General features: G+C 35.8%; 1 protein-coding gene across 1 annotated transcript in view; it reads right to left on the bottom strand.

Annotated features, from left to right (window-relative positions):
• The window catches only part of DOCK8 (dedicator of cytokinesis 8), a gene marked incomplete at its 5' end in the record, with an annotated part of 109,676 nt that overhangs the window by 77,710 nt on the left and 16,891 nt on the right, over positions 1–15,075 (bottom strand). Inside the window, 11 exons of the mRNA XM_081320845.1 lie at positions 113–203; positions 1,406–1,545; positions 3,155–3,314; positions 4,605–4,685; positions 5,250–5,399; positions 6,297–6,363; positions 7,287–7,372; positions 8,229–8,441; positions 9,561–9,684; positions 10,479–10,550; positions 12,515–12,690. Of these exons, the coding sequence (XP_081176971.1) occupies positions 113–203; positions 1,406–1,545; positions 3,155–3,314; positions 4,605–4,685; positions 5,250–5,399; positions 6,297–6,363; positions 7,287–7,372; positions 8,229–8,441; positions 9,561–9,684; positions 10,479–10,550; positions 12,515–12,690 (1,360 nt within the window). The remainder of the gene's footprint in view (positions 1–112; positions 204–1,405; positions 1,546–3,154; positions 3,315–4,604; positions 4,686–5,249; positions 5,400–6,296; positions 6,364–7,286; positions 7,373–8,228; positions 8,442–9,560; positions 9,685–10,478; positions 10,551–12,514; positions 12,691–15,075) is intronic.

The raw sequence follows: 15,075 nt of genomic DNA, 5'->3' as shown, positions 1-15,075 counted from the left end.
GGAACTTTATTATATATGCCATTGTTTTTCTTGGGGAAAAAATGGTTACTCAAAAATAGGTGTGATCTGACCAGTATATAGTATGAGTATCTAATATGAATATTAAGCATACCTGGTATAGACTTTATTCTTCTCTGCAACGAAGACCTTTTATAATCAGCTAAAAACTTGAATAAATCTTCATCACTAAGCCTGTCTCCTTCCTGAAACAGTAAGTTTTTGAATAATGTTCTGTTGAAAACTAAGTTGCATCTTTATTTGTAATTAACTACATATAAAAACATATAGTATGACTTAAATTTATTGACAATGTCAGTTTCCTTGTTTCTGATTTCAATTTATTCTACATGATTGAGAAATAAATTTATCTTTTAATAATTTTTCATAGAGGACACACATTTTCTCTTCCTGAATTCATTTTATTCTTACTCTGCTTTCTTTTACTTCTTTCCTTTTTTCCATATCCCGTTTTTCCAAAACCTACTCTTGACAGAAATAAAAAAGTGATTTTCCCCACATTCAGAACTTTTTATCCACCTTTTATGCTTCATTAATTTTCTTAAACGTTTCTAATAAACAAATCAATCATGCTTTTACATTAACTTTCTTTTCCACACATTTGGATGAAAAGATTTATATCTAAACCATGTTTTTAAATAGAGACCTTTTTTTTCTGAGTAGATGCCCACAAATGCCAATTAGGTTGCTCAACAGTCCAGATATTTATGTACAAATACCGGTAGTCCTCGCTTACCAATCGTAATTGGTACCAGGAATCACTTAGTGACAATCATAATATATGAAGTCACATGACTGTGCTGACCTACCATGGCAGTTGCCTTCCCTTCCCTTCCCTGAATGTATTCATCAATTACACTCCACAATGTAGTCCACCTTCATTCCAACCTATATCATTTTCTTGTTTTACATTCCATATTATAATCTTCCAAAGGTACTGGCCTCTGCAGTCCATCATAGCATTAGTCAATGAAGGTTTTGTTATAACCCTTTTTAGAAAGTCAGGTAATGCAATATTCCTTGCTGGTGTAACAGTGTAAGCAAAGCTTACTTTTATTCCATGTAATTGGTCTATTCTGTGAAAAGTAAAACCACTAATCTAGAGACTACCTTACACTCTCATAGATTTTTGCCAACTAAGAGTTACATCATCTTCACCATCATCATTACCACCACCACCATGAAAAACCTTGGCCAATTTCTGATTAGCCAACATTCTAGAATACCTCACTAATCTATTTTGACAAAGGTTAGAAGTATATAAATCAGGACAATAGTAGCAATATGGCCAGACCAGTACTTAGAACCCCTTTATACCACCACAACAAGGATTGAGTGGCCACTTGGAATTACTCATGTTGAAAAATTTCCCAACAAAGTACTGTACCTGTTTAAAAAAAGTGTTGAGAGTCAGAGTTGTGGTTCTGAAGTTCACTGGGCCCGGAATGTCATCTGAACCAAGGCCTCTTTCAGAATATCTTCTAGATTGCAGTGTCACCGTTTTTCGATCGCCACAAGACCCTTTTCCTTCAAAGGTAACATTTCAGTTGGATTTTACTTGACTTAATGAAAAAAGGTAATCATAGCTATTGCTACATTGTACTGTTTCAGAAAATTAATTACAGGCAGTCCTCAACCCACAATCACAATTAAGCCCAAAATTTCTGTTGCTAAGTGAGACATTTGTTAAGAAAGTTTTGCCCCATTTTACGACTTTTCTTGCTAGAGTTGTTAAGTGAATCACTGTAGGTGTTAAGTTAGTAACATGGTTGTTTAGTGAATCTGGCTCACATGATCCCAGGGACACTGCAACTGTCTTAAATATGAGTCGGTTGCCAATTGTCTGAATTTTGATCACATGACCATGGGGATGGTGCAACGATCGTTAAGTGTGAAAAATTGTCATAAGTCCCTTTTTTCAGTGCTGTTGTAAGTTCGAACATTCACTAACTAGACTGTTGCAAATCGAGGATGACCTGTACAAATAGGTTGTTCCTCTTAAAATTTGCCTTCCTCCCAATATTTTCTACCATGCCATGTTTTCTAGAGATGTAAACCATATATCCAAAAAGTCAGAATCTCAATACAAGTAGTCCTCGATTTACAACAGTTCATTTAGTGACCATTCAAAGTAACAATGGCACTGAAAAAAGTGACTTATGACCATTTTTTGCAGTTTATGACCTTTGCAGCATCCCCATTATCATGTGACCAAAATTCAGATGCTTGGCAACTGGCTCATCTTTATGATGGTTGCAGTGTCCCAGAGTCATGTGATCATCATCTACAAACTTCTGACAAGTAAAGTCAATGGGGAAGTCAGATTCACTTAACAACCAAGTTACTAACTTATCAACTGCAGTGATTCATTTAACAACTGTGAAAAAAGTCATAAAATGGGGCAAATATCTCACTTAACAAAGAAATTTTGGACTCAATTGTGGTCGAGGACTACCTGTATTTCATTTATGCAACAAACCTGTAGGATATACTGCCATTTCAAATGAAAACAAAGGATGAAACCTGGTAATTTGCTCAATCAGGATTAATGATTAGTTTGTATGCTAGAATGATGAAGATGCTTCTGTGATGACTTAATACAATATAAAGTATAGTGCCAATAAACACATCCTTTTTTCTTATCACAAGTACATGTTCAAATATTAATAAGGCAATAGGATGAGGTAATAGTAGTTTTCCTGCAATTGAACTATTATTCCAGAGCAAGATTCTTTGGAACAGCTAAAAAAAAATCTTTGGATCCAAACACTTTAATGGTATGGAGTATAATACATTACTGTAATGATGAAGACAAAACACCATGAACAGGTTTTTTCCAATTGTCCATCAATTATGAGGATAACTTCCATGTCAGAACACTACTTATTAAACTTGCTTAACCAGATGGCTAGTTAAGGATATGCTTCAATTTTTGTTCAGTACGTGCCCACATAACTCAAGCCCTACAATTACACAGAGATTATAATTAAGAGAGGATATATATTTTCATTATAAAGTAGAATAGAAATAATGGCATTTTATGTGCTTATACAGTTAGTAGAAAATAGTTAATTACAGTATCTAGGATTAATAATAATAATAGTAAATAATAACACAGTCTTATATTTACACTTACCATTTAAAACTTCTACTTCAGCTATATCTTTTTCAAGTGTTGGAATACTAAAGAAATTCGCTAAATTTACAGGTATCCAAGCAAAAGGCATGCGGTACTTTCCTAAACGTTGGCAAAAGTTCTCTGCTTGTTGTTTTAATTTCTCAATCTTTTCCTTAGTCTGAAAAAAAGGCAGAAAAATATATGCTGGCCAAAGTCATAAAAATCGATTAAACAGAAAAGAAATGAGCTAACGTGCTGTCATACTATAATTTTTTTAGCAAAATTATAACTGAAAACAAAAGCCAGCAGTCAGGAACAAATCTGATTAACTAAAGCATCCATGAACAGTAGGCAGAATTTAGGAGTTATAGTTAAACTAGCAGTGCAAAGAAACTGAGAGTCATAACTGAATGGGAAATGAGATTTATTTAAGAAATTTAAATCTGGTATCTTAGACTTTACATCATCAAATTCATTGCTAATGGTGATAGTATTTGTTGTGTACCCAGTTCTTTGCAGGCATTGAGTGAGACGGAAGGTTCAAAACAGCAACATGCTTTATTGAAGGTCAGAACATAACAGAAGCAACAAGGAAGCTGCAGCGGATCTCTTTATATGGTTGGCCGATAGGTGGCAACCAGTAGGTTTGAAGTATAGGTTTCCCGCCCAAAGACCTACTTAGCCGGCTGGAGACAATCAGTCTGGGCCAGCTAGCAACCATTACAACATAATGTGAACTAGCACTTAGCAATTGAATGCAAGCAATTAGCAAGCAGTGCAACAAGAGCAAACACTTAACAACATAAAAGGCCACTACATTACAGTATTAATGGGTCTTGTAAGGTTGGAAACCTAAGTCTGATACACAGGTAGTCCCCGACTTAGAAACCTTGTTTAGTGACCATCTGAAAATAGTGACTCATTTCACACTTATGGTAGTTGCAGCATTCCTATGGTTGTGTGATCCACCTTTTGCGACCTTCTGACAAGCAAAGTCAATGGGGAAGGCAGATTCACTTAACATCCTTGTTACAAACTAAACAACTGCAGTGATTGACAATGACTGTGGCAAGAAAAGTCATAAATAGGGCAGAATTCAGTTAACAACTATCTTGTTTAGCAGTGGAAATTTGGGGCTCAGTTGTGGTCATTAGTCAAGGACTTTCTATACTTTGTGCTAATTTCTCAATTGTTGGAGAGTGCAAGCTTACTTCCTAGAACATATCTTATAAGACTGATATACTTGTATAATAATATTTCTAGAATAAAAACTGCCTGATAAGATCAATTTTTGAGCATTTGGTTATGTATATTTCAAGACATGGGTAGAAAAACAAATGTGAATTGCATATACGTAGTACAAGTTGAACTAACACTTTGAAATCTCAAGAATACAAAGAGATGGCCACATAAATATTCCGGGTGACATGTGTGCATTTTCAGTTAAAAACCTTTATATTATATCTACCTTCCCACTTTCACTTTCTTTTAGAAAGATGTAGGGTTCTGCACAATCTCCAATTTCTCCTTGCTGAAGGACTTTTTCAATCTACCACAAAAAAAACAAAACAGAAACTAATTAACACCAACAAAATGTTAATAATAGTTATAAATTATTTTGCTAGCGCTTCCGTAATATAAATCTGGAACATAACACATAGTCAGCTTTCCCAATGTAAAAGATAGAAGACAGACTCCTACACTGCCCTACCATTCTGTAAATACATTAAGCATAATTTTGTAGCATCCCATTCTTCCATAAAACTAATATAAGCCTGACTTCTTCATTTTATGCAGTCTACGTGTGTTGGTCTAGCAGTCCCCTTATCCCCATCTAGAATAACCAATGCCATGATGTCTAGAAATAAAAAGAACTATGGGCTATCAACCAGGAGAGTGCATTAGGCTGGTCAATGTTGGTATATGCCAGGGGTAGGCAACCTTGGCTCTTTTATGACTCATGGACTTCAACTCCCAGGAATTCTGGGAGTTGAAGTCCACGAGTCATAAAAGAGCCAAGGTTGCCTACCCTGGCATATGCTGTTTTGCTTGCTTCCATTACAGTCAACTCTGGCTCAAATCAGAAAGTAAGAATACAAATAATGTGACTCACCTTCAGCACAAGATAGATATCTGATGAAGGATATGTTACCGAAAATACAGCAGCCCTAGCCTGAGTGGAGGAGTCAATACACGGTGTATGGGATCGCAAAAACCCTTTAAACTGTTCGGAGTTCAAATCACAATGAAAACTTTCAGAGATCTTAAAAAGAAAGAAGATGAAAGAGAAGATGCATTCCATGTTGGTTGCGACATGCATCCTACAATATCGTCATCATCATAATATAATAATAGTAATAGTAATGATTATACTATATACATTTTTCTGGTTATACCTTAAAATGAGGAACTAACTGCATAAAAAAAGGCAAATTCTAGAAATTGCTACAGGCATTGCTTATTTTGTATTATATACAGTACTGTAATCTACTAAGAGTCATGTTGACTGTGACACGCTAGATGTATATTGAATAAAGACATAAAATAAATTATTAGTTAATTACATTTCAGAAAACTATAGAAGTTGCTGAAAATCTCTTTCTGTATTAGGTATGTCCAAACCTTGTGAGGTAGAACAAAATAATTTGTTCAATTTATGAGCTAGAATAAAGTAATTCAGACTGGATTTTCATTCCCTTGGATCAAAGCATAAGGTTGTAAATCTATGTTTTATTTTCCTTGGCTATCAAGGAAGTTTTAATCCTGTTGCATTTCCCTGGAAGAATGAGCACAATATCTTGGCAGCCAGGGTGGATGGAGATGAAAATTCAAATCCTTTGTCTTTAGGTTTGGATAATCTTTCAATATATAGTCCTTACAGTGAAATATAACAAATATTAACCATAGGCAGGAACTATCTAAGACTAAACAATCTAGCCAACCAAGCCAGATAGGCTAATGAGAAACAGATATATAAACCAGAACAACCCTGATTAAACAAGCTGCCACTTATAGAAAGCCAGCAAGTTCTGTGTCAAAACATGACAATGATGTCTAATTTGGTAATGCAAAAAGAAAATCAAGCTTAGCAAACACCCAAGATCTCCGCAAAATATTAAACACTGCATTTGAATGAAAAATAGTGCTGCTACACTCTTACCTTTTTCCTTTCTTTTATATCATAAAGAGCTAATGTTACAAATAATGGCTCAATTTCAATTTCAAATCTGCAAAGGAGAAAATAAATAATTCATGTGACACAAAAACAAGCACAATCGTTCCTTAAAATAATACTTATCTTGGAAATATTAACTAAAACTTGCTTTATCTACTTAATCCTCAGTGCCAACATTAAACAATTTCAATATGTATAGATACTGTAAGTATATAATGTAGCTATCTTGTTTTCTTATTATCTGCTTTGGATGAAATCTAAAATCTCTTATGAGTAGAGGCATGCTTGTTATTTACAACAGCAAAACAATGATCACTTAATAATCCACTAATAATAAATAATATGGTCCCGATTTCCTCTTTATAAGCCAATTTTTTTTGAGAATGGAGCAAATGGGATCTAACTAGTCTGATGCTACAAAACTGGTTGCAAATCCTGTTTTATTTAAAACCTCCACCCATTGTAACACCACCTGTAGTGACATAGAGGTTTTTGCAGCCATCCTAATAATTTCTTCAGAAGGAGAATAATAGGGGCAGCATTTTATCATTCTAAAAAAAATTGCAGCAATGCTAACAAATGTGTTTATCTCATGAAGCATTGTCAAACTTCAGTTAAACATGATACGCACTAGACTCAAAATTAAAACTCATTTTTAAAAGAACATAACACAGTAGCTAGATAAAGTTTGCTGGGTGGATATATGCAAAGACCAGAGTAAGCAGAAATAGAGAGATTTATGGAGTGTTTTGTCTATTGCACATGGCAAGTTTTTAAAGTACTTTCCCAAACAAAAAAGCTTTCTGAATGAAGAAAAGTAGCACATGGAGGAAATTTGTTTTAGACCTGTCATTTTCCTGCTTTCTACTTTATAGATTTCATTCCGTCACTCTATTGTGTGTCTTGCTCAATATGCCACCTGATTGACCCAAACCCCTCAACATGTCCCATTAGCACCACAGATGTAGAACTTACTTCAGTGTCTGTACTCTCACTAATATCCTATTGCCCAGATACTCCTTTGGGCATTCAGGTATTGGTCGTATTTGTACAGAATCCTCCTATTAAAGACATTAAGAACAGTTATTAGTTTTGGTTCATTTTAGCTATCTGTATTTGACCAACATCATCTATTACCATCCCTTCATTTTTTACTTTACAATCAGGCAAAAAGGTATTGCAGAAAACATAGGAAGTCATCAGAATGATAGTAAAGCCAGGGAAGTTTGTTTAGAATGCAGCAGCCCGCACAGTCGCAGGGCAATTATGATACAAAGACTTTACATCATTGTTGCAGGAGCTGCAGTGGTACTGGTATGCAACTCAGCAATCAGCAATTCAAGTGCTGACTGCTGCCTTTAAGACATGTCCCAAATAACTTATAGAATCACAGAATCCTAAAGCTGGAAGGGACCTTAGAGGTCTTCTAGTCCAATCCGCCCCCTCCCCTTGTAAGAAATTATAAAGCAGGAGACCTTACACTATCCTGGACAAACAGTTATCCAATCTTTTCTTGAAAACCTTCAGCAAGGGAACATCCACAACTCTGGGAGGAAAGCTGTTCCATTTGTTAGTTGTTCTCACTGTCATGAAATTTCTCCTGCGTTCCAGGTTAGATTTCTCTTAACCCATTGCTTCTTGTCCTACCTTTGGGTGCTATGGAGAATAAATCAATGCCCTCTTTTCTGTTACAGCCCCTCAAGAAGACTAGAAGACTGCTATCATACCAATCCTAGTCCTTCTCTTTGTTAGGCTATACATACCTATTTCCCTTAATGATTTAGCCTAGCATCTTCATTCACCAGCTGAGCTGGATGGAATTAATGTCTAACATATTCCATCCTTTGTATTATAGTTCCTTTGGAAACCCAGATGGTTGCAATATACAGTAGTTGTGCCAGAAAATATACGGCTTACCTCATCTATACTGGGATACAGAGCAAACAATTCAGTAGGCCTGTTGGCTTGCCGTGCCTCTTCATTTTGCCTTTGAATGTCTTCTGCTTTAACAGTCTGCAGTAGGTTGGTCAATCGAGGATCAAGTGGTAGGCTGCGCAGGCAAATTACTCCAGATGTCAAGGTATTCTTACTGGATTCATCACAGAGGACTTTTAAGTGCCTGGGACTTGTCTGCTCAAGCAAATAGGGAATAGTTAAACAGATTAAACATACCGAATATTTCTATCACATTTCTGTGTCATATTTCCATACTTATCTGTTGCAATAACAAGTATTAGATTTCCAACACCATGACATAAATGTTAAATGGAACCATTAACTCTCCTTTTAGCAGAACCATTTATTTCATGCAGAATAACAGAATTGGAGGGGACCTTGGAGGTCTATTAGCCCCTTCTCAAGCAGGAAACTCTACACCATTTCAGACAAATGGCTGTCCAATCTCTTCTTAAAAACATCCAGTGTTGGAATGCCCACAACTTCTGGAGGCAAGTCGTCCCACTGATTAATTGTTCTAATTGTCAAGAAATTTCTCCTTAGTACTAGGTTGGAACTCTCCTTGATAAGTTTCCATTCGTTGCTTCTTGTCCTGCCTTTGGGTGCTTTGGAGAATAGGTTGATTCCCCCTCTTTGATGCAGCCCCTTAGATATTGGAAGACTGCTATCATGTCACCCCTAATCCTTCCCTTCATTAGACTAGACATACCCACTTCCTGCAACTGTTCTTCAATTGTTTTGTTTTCTCCGGTCCCCCAGTCATCTTTGTTGCTCTTTTCTGCATACTTTTTAGAGTCTTAAGATCTTTTTTATATGCAAAAACAGTAGAACAAGATACTTTGGGAGAAGATTGAGAATTCTTAGATTGCTATAGAGCAGGAGTGTCCAAACATGTCAACTTTAAGACTTGTGGACGTCAACATCCAGAATTCCATGGTTTCCAATTGAAGTCGACGGGTCTTAAAGTTGCCAAGGTTGGATTCCCCCCTCCCCCCCCCCCCCGTTATAGAGCATAATATTTAAAGATAAGAAAACTATCTTCTCTTACTCCACACTATTTAAAGAAGAACGCTTCATTGTTTTTCAAGTTCCCACATCACCTTGGTGCTATTCCTTCTAATTTGGGAAGGAAGTTTAGACCTGTCATTTGGGTGGCCCTGTAGCATGACACACAAATGATCTCAAGGCATTCTGGGGAAAAGAGGTTCCTCCCACTGGCAACTTTGCTCCGCCACTTCCTACTGCTCCATTTTTCTTATCAAAACATTCTTTTAAGGCTATTCTTAAGAGTACCTGATAACTGGAATCGTGAAAATCCAACATTTCAGACTCAAATGTTTGCTTTCGAAGGCTTTTGTGGAAGTCTCCTCTGGATCCTGTTTTCATTAAGTTATAAGCATCATTACTTCTTTGATTTCTTCAATAAAACAGCCAATTAGATTTCAGTTTTAGAAAAAGAAACAAAATGAAAGATCAATTGCTGTCATGCAAACAAAGGCTATCAAAATATATACAATACCCCAAATTAATTTAAGAACTGCTTAAATTGAATACAAAGTTTTAATGAATTGCTATATGGATTAATACCACAGAGAAATATGGAGGGTAATCCTTATGCATATTTTTTTTTTCAAGAGAACACAAAACACCCCCCGAAACCAGAAGTTGTCCAAAACTATCAAGAGAATCATGTCCATGGTACTTTGGGTCTAATAGGTTTTTAGACTTATTTTCACTATTTTCTGCTCCTCTCCAATATATCAGTGATACTTCTTTAAGCCAAAAGGCAAGTGCAACTGAGCCTTTTGCTTTGTAGGCCATAATAGAATCGCCAATGATATGGCTGCACTTGAGATTTTTCCTGTCATTTTTTAATCATGCAGAGTACTTCCAGATGAAGGTTCACTGAAGCACCAAGTATGCATAACTCTAATCTGGGAAATGCTGCTGAAATTAGACAAATGTGAGAGCACAGCCATTATTGTTTCCTTCTCCCATCAACCATAAATGATTATTTTTGGTTGGATCCTAATATAGTATGTATCCAACTGTAACAGACCACTATCAGTGCCAGTAATATTTTCTGAACTCGATCCATTTAGTAAACCTAATGAAAGTAATTATCACTTACTTCTTGAATAATTAATTAATTAAAGCAATAAACTTTAATTTTTCTCTGGGTAATTATTGAGTTATAAATGAATGACTTACTTTCGTTTCACAATCAGCCAGTCACGAATATAAGTCTGAACACAATCCCGAACCTGTAAATCCAATTCAGTTCTGGGAAGAAGCAAAAATATTTCTATGCATAATCAGTGATTATACAGAAAGCTAGTCAATAAAATAACAGCAATATAGCTATTCATCCTGCATAATAAAAAAATTGTTAATTTTGAAGCCACTTTTGTACTCTTTAAATCCAGTTTTCAAGGTAAATTTTTGAACATCTTTTTCAACATGTTATAAGAAAATATCATCTATAAAAACTAACTTCAAAATTAAAAGATACTGGTAGTATTATCAAGTATAATTATATTCCAAAATATAAACCATACAACATGTAAATAATGAAACAAAGAAAAGTACTGGGGAAGCACCGATCAGCTAAAGCACAATTCAGTAAGAAAGGGATTCTGGTAACATGGATAAAATAATCCCTATGTCTCATCTGAGGAAAGCGATGCAATTCATCGATACAGTATATACTTTGTATGAAAGTATTCAGTCCTAGGATATCCATATCAATTAACAGAAAATTCTTCAGAGAGAAAAAAAATGCTTTAATGAAAATTAAAATGTTCTAATGTTTGTGATTGTTGGGCTTCTCCCCGGTAGGCTACACTGGAACCAGTTAAATAGGTATATTACAATCCAAAAATTTCAAAGAAGGAACTTAATTGCAGAAGCCACAGTGAAAGAAATTTCAGCAAAGGTTGTATATAACAGTGAACTCAATGTTCAATTTTTTTACATCTTTTTTTCCTGTCCATACTATACAATGTGCTAGCATTTTTAGACATAAGGCTCAATTTCCATTTTTCTCTTGCTCTGGAAACTTTAGGTTTGTTAAGTTTTTTTCTCTATGTGAAGAGTGTGTCCCGGATTACCACACTGCAATTAGTGCTGTGCAAGTACTGTGAAGTCTTCAGCAGTAGACCTTGGATTATACTCACAGGCAATAGCCCTCAGTCGCTACAGACTAGGGTCCAATTACATGTGCTAACTACCACCCTGGGTCAGAAGGGACATAAAGGGAAAGAGAATTAACTTTTTCCTTTTAATATAATCCCAATATAGTCTCTCCTTCTCTTTCCATAGCTTTTACCCTTATAAGGTAAACCCTTATAGGTACTTGTCACTTGTGAGAAAAAAGAGGTATAATGACTGGCAAAGAGAATAGTTCATGTGGTGGAGACAGAAAAAAAATATTGCTATTGTACTGCCCTTAGCTTGCCACTAGGTAAAAAGGTAAAGGTTCCCCCGCACATGCGTGCTAGTCGTTTCCAACTCTAGGTGCTCATCTCCGTTTCAAAGCCGAAGAGCCAGCGCTTGTCCGAGGATGTCTCCGTGGTCATGTGGCCGGCATGACTAGACACCAAAGGTGCACGGAATGCTGTTACCTTCCCACCGTAGTGGTCCCTATTTTTCTACTTGCATTTTTACGTGCTTTTGAACTGCTAGGTTGGCAGAAGCTGGGACGAGTAACAGGCGCTCACTCTGTTATGTGGCACTTGGGATTCGACCCGCCAAGCTGCCAACCTTCTGATCGACAAGCTCACCATCCTAACCCACTGAGCCACCGCTTGCCACTAGATACAGTTAAAAAAAGCAAAGCTTGTGACAATGGGAATGATGGGCAAACCTGAATGGTAAATCAAGATCTAAGGTCAAAATGGTTTGTTCCGGCTCCATATTTTGAATTGGGAAAATCTGAAACTCTACCAATTCAAACTTTGTACTTATTCTATTTACCACCATTCTATCACTGTACATTGTACAGGGAGTTTGCCCTAGGCGAATAAATGTTTAGTGAATTCAACATTTATGAATACAATTTCTGAAAACAAATTATTTTTCCAGAGATTATTTGAAGTGTCATAGTGCTATCCCAGAACATGCAGCAATAGGCAAACCAGTGGATAATCAGAATACATTGATGAGAAACACTGCTGGTACAAAGAATCCAAAAGGAATATAAAACATAACAACAGGCTTCAGCTGCTTGCTTAAAAAGGTTTCCTCACCGTTCTTCTGGTAATGATGGTTCCAAGGTTCTGTGCTCCTTTGCAGCATAAACCACCTCCAAATCATCTTCAGAAAAATCACCCAATTCTTGCAAGAGTTCTGAATCTAGATTATTCAGCTGCATCATTAAGAGACCTTCAAAATCCACTGGGTCTACAGCATCATAAAACTGAGGCTAAATGTTACAAAAAAAAGGAAAAGAAAAAAAACAAGTTTGTTCGTGCTTTTTTAGGAATATAAAACACATTGCTGAGTCTTCATTAAATATTAATCTCAAATGCACTAGCAGCCAAAAAAGTTCATTTTAAGGATCAAGAACAAAGGGCGTAAATATGAGCCTTGGTGGAGCAGTGGGCTAATGCCTCCTTAAGTAACACCAGCTGCCTGCAATTAGTGCAGGTTCGCATCCCACCAGGCTCAAGGTTGACTCAGCCTTCCATCCTTCCGAGGTAGGTAAAATGAGGACCCAGATTGTTGGGGGCAATTAAGCTGACTTTGTAATAATGCCGCTTGGGGGGTGTATGAAAGCCCTAATAAGCAGGCATATACATAGAATGAAGGCTACTGCTAAGCTTGTAAGCCGCCCTGAGTCTTCGGAGAAGGGCGGGATATAAATGGAATTAAAATAAAAATAAATAAATAAATAAATAAATCAAGCTTAAATTCTTACACATAATCATAATTGTTAAGTCTATAGTTTTCAAACATTAGTCTACTTAAACCCCCTTAACTTATTAGAAGTTAGGTTAAATGAGAACAAATTGCTAGACAACTAAATAACATACCTTTCATTTTCTTCTACCTCTTCTCTTTTTTCAGTAATGTCAAACAAACCTATATAAGCAGTTTCCTGCTGAAGACTCAACTCAATTCTACATTTAGCTCTTTCAGTTTAATTTCTCTTTACATCTATGAGATTTAATTCTTCATAATTAAAAAGAAATCACAGCTTTCATTAGGGAAGTGCTATGTGCTACATAAGCCAAACATCAACATGCGATTAGAAGCGGGAGTCATTTTACCTTAGTGAGAATGTGGTCACAAAGGAAGATATTGTCATAAGCCAGCAAATTTTAGAGTTGTACATTCTTGCCACAAGGAAGACTACAATGAGTAAACTAGCATTGTCCTTCTTCTGTTTTATTTATGTATTTATTTATCCATCAAATTTTTATACTGCCTATTTCACCTAAGTGACTCCGGGTGGCTTACAATAAAAAATGGTCCTCTTTATGAGTCTTTGCAGTTGAAAATATCATGGATACAGTCTCTCCGTACAAATGAGGACTTAGAAAAATCAGAATCTTCAGTCAGTAAAGAATCTCCAGCTGCCTGAATGAAACATGAAGTCCTAATGATTCATATGTTAAGCCCTTGAACTCTATTTGGCCATTCTAGCTGTCAAAGCAAGGAAGCTGGGTACGGTTAGAATTAGTATACAGAATTTTTTGAGGTATAAATAATCTTTTTTTGTGGTGTAACTTCTTGAATGTGTCTGGAGACTGCGATTGTCTTCTTTTTTTGGTAGAACCACATTTATCCCCACCGTAATTTTTAATGTGCATTTAACAGATTAAACTAAAAACTATAAAATGAATAGCTAATTATAGACAACAGCAGACTTGGCAAATATATGATGCAGCCCCAAACCCCGAATACATAGCACATGCCCAGACCAACCAGGAATTATTGAGAGGTGACAAATATGTAAAGGAAAGAATTGTTACAGGAAGGTAAAAGCCATTAGTTGAAAAGCAGCAGTTAAGATTTTGGCAGTGTGGTTTATCTATAAAAGGCAACCTAAGGATAACAGAAAAGCAATTAACGTACCTTTTTAGTGCAGTAAAATTAGCAGTGTGATGCAATCAAAATGGTGGATAGATGAAACAAAAAGTAAGCAACTTGGCAGAAAGCCTTTTGAGAACAAAATACACACTTTTTATCTTCCAATGAATCACCAACAAAGTTAAACCGACAGCTGCTCAAGTTGAGGAAGTGAATTAGATGTCTTCAAGAGACAGGAAATATATATTTACTGTTTCAGTTTTCAGAACTGTGGGTTCCTAATAACCTGTTTTTTTCTCATTAAAATACAGTTAAGAGGTCTGAGGATAAATTTAAAATTAGTTGAACAAAGTTCTGCAAAATTCCATTCACTCTAGCAGATATTAAAATCAAGAAGAAAATATTGTCTCTTAATAGTAACATTTGTAATCAGTGATGTCTACAGAAAGATTGGACAAATGACAAAAACAGGCTTTCTCTCATCCTTTTATAGAGCATTATAATACAAAGCGAATAGAGTTTGCAGTTTGATGATGTGATAAGGCTTTTGTCATTTTGATAAAAGCATCAGAACTTGAAAACTCCTTTGTAATGTTCTCTCAAGATATTTCATAACTTGTATTTCATAATATTCATGTGTTAAATGTCCACACAGACATTATACAACATTAATTGTGAAACATGATGCTCTGTTTCAAACAGAATTGAATCAGTTAAGAAATAAGAAATTGTATGGGGCTATTTTTTTAATAGCATAATCCCATAACACAAACTT

This window comes from Vipera berus (genome assembly GCF_964194415.1).
Source record: "Vipera berus genome assembly, chromosome: 2".
NCBI lineage: Eukaryota > Metazoa > Chordata > Lepidosauria > Squamata > Viperidae > Vipera > Vipera berus.
Note: the sequence above shows the minus strand (reverse complement) of the source record. Positions and strands in the feature narration are given on the sequence as shown.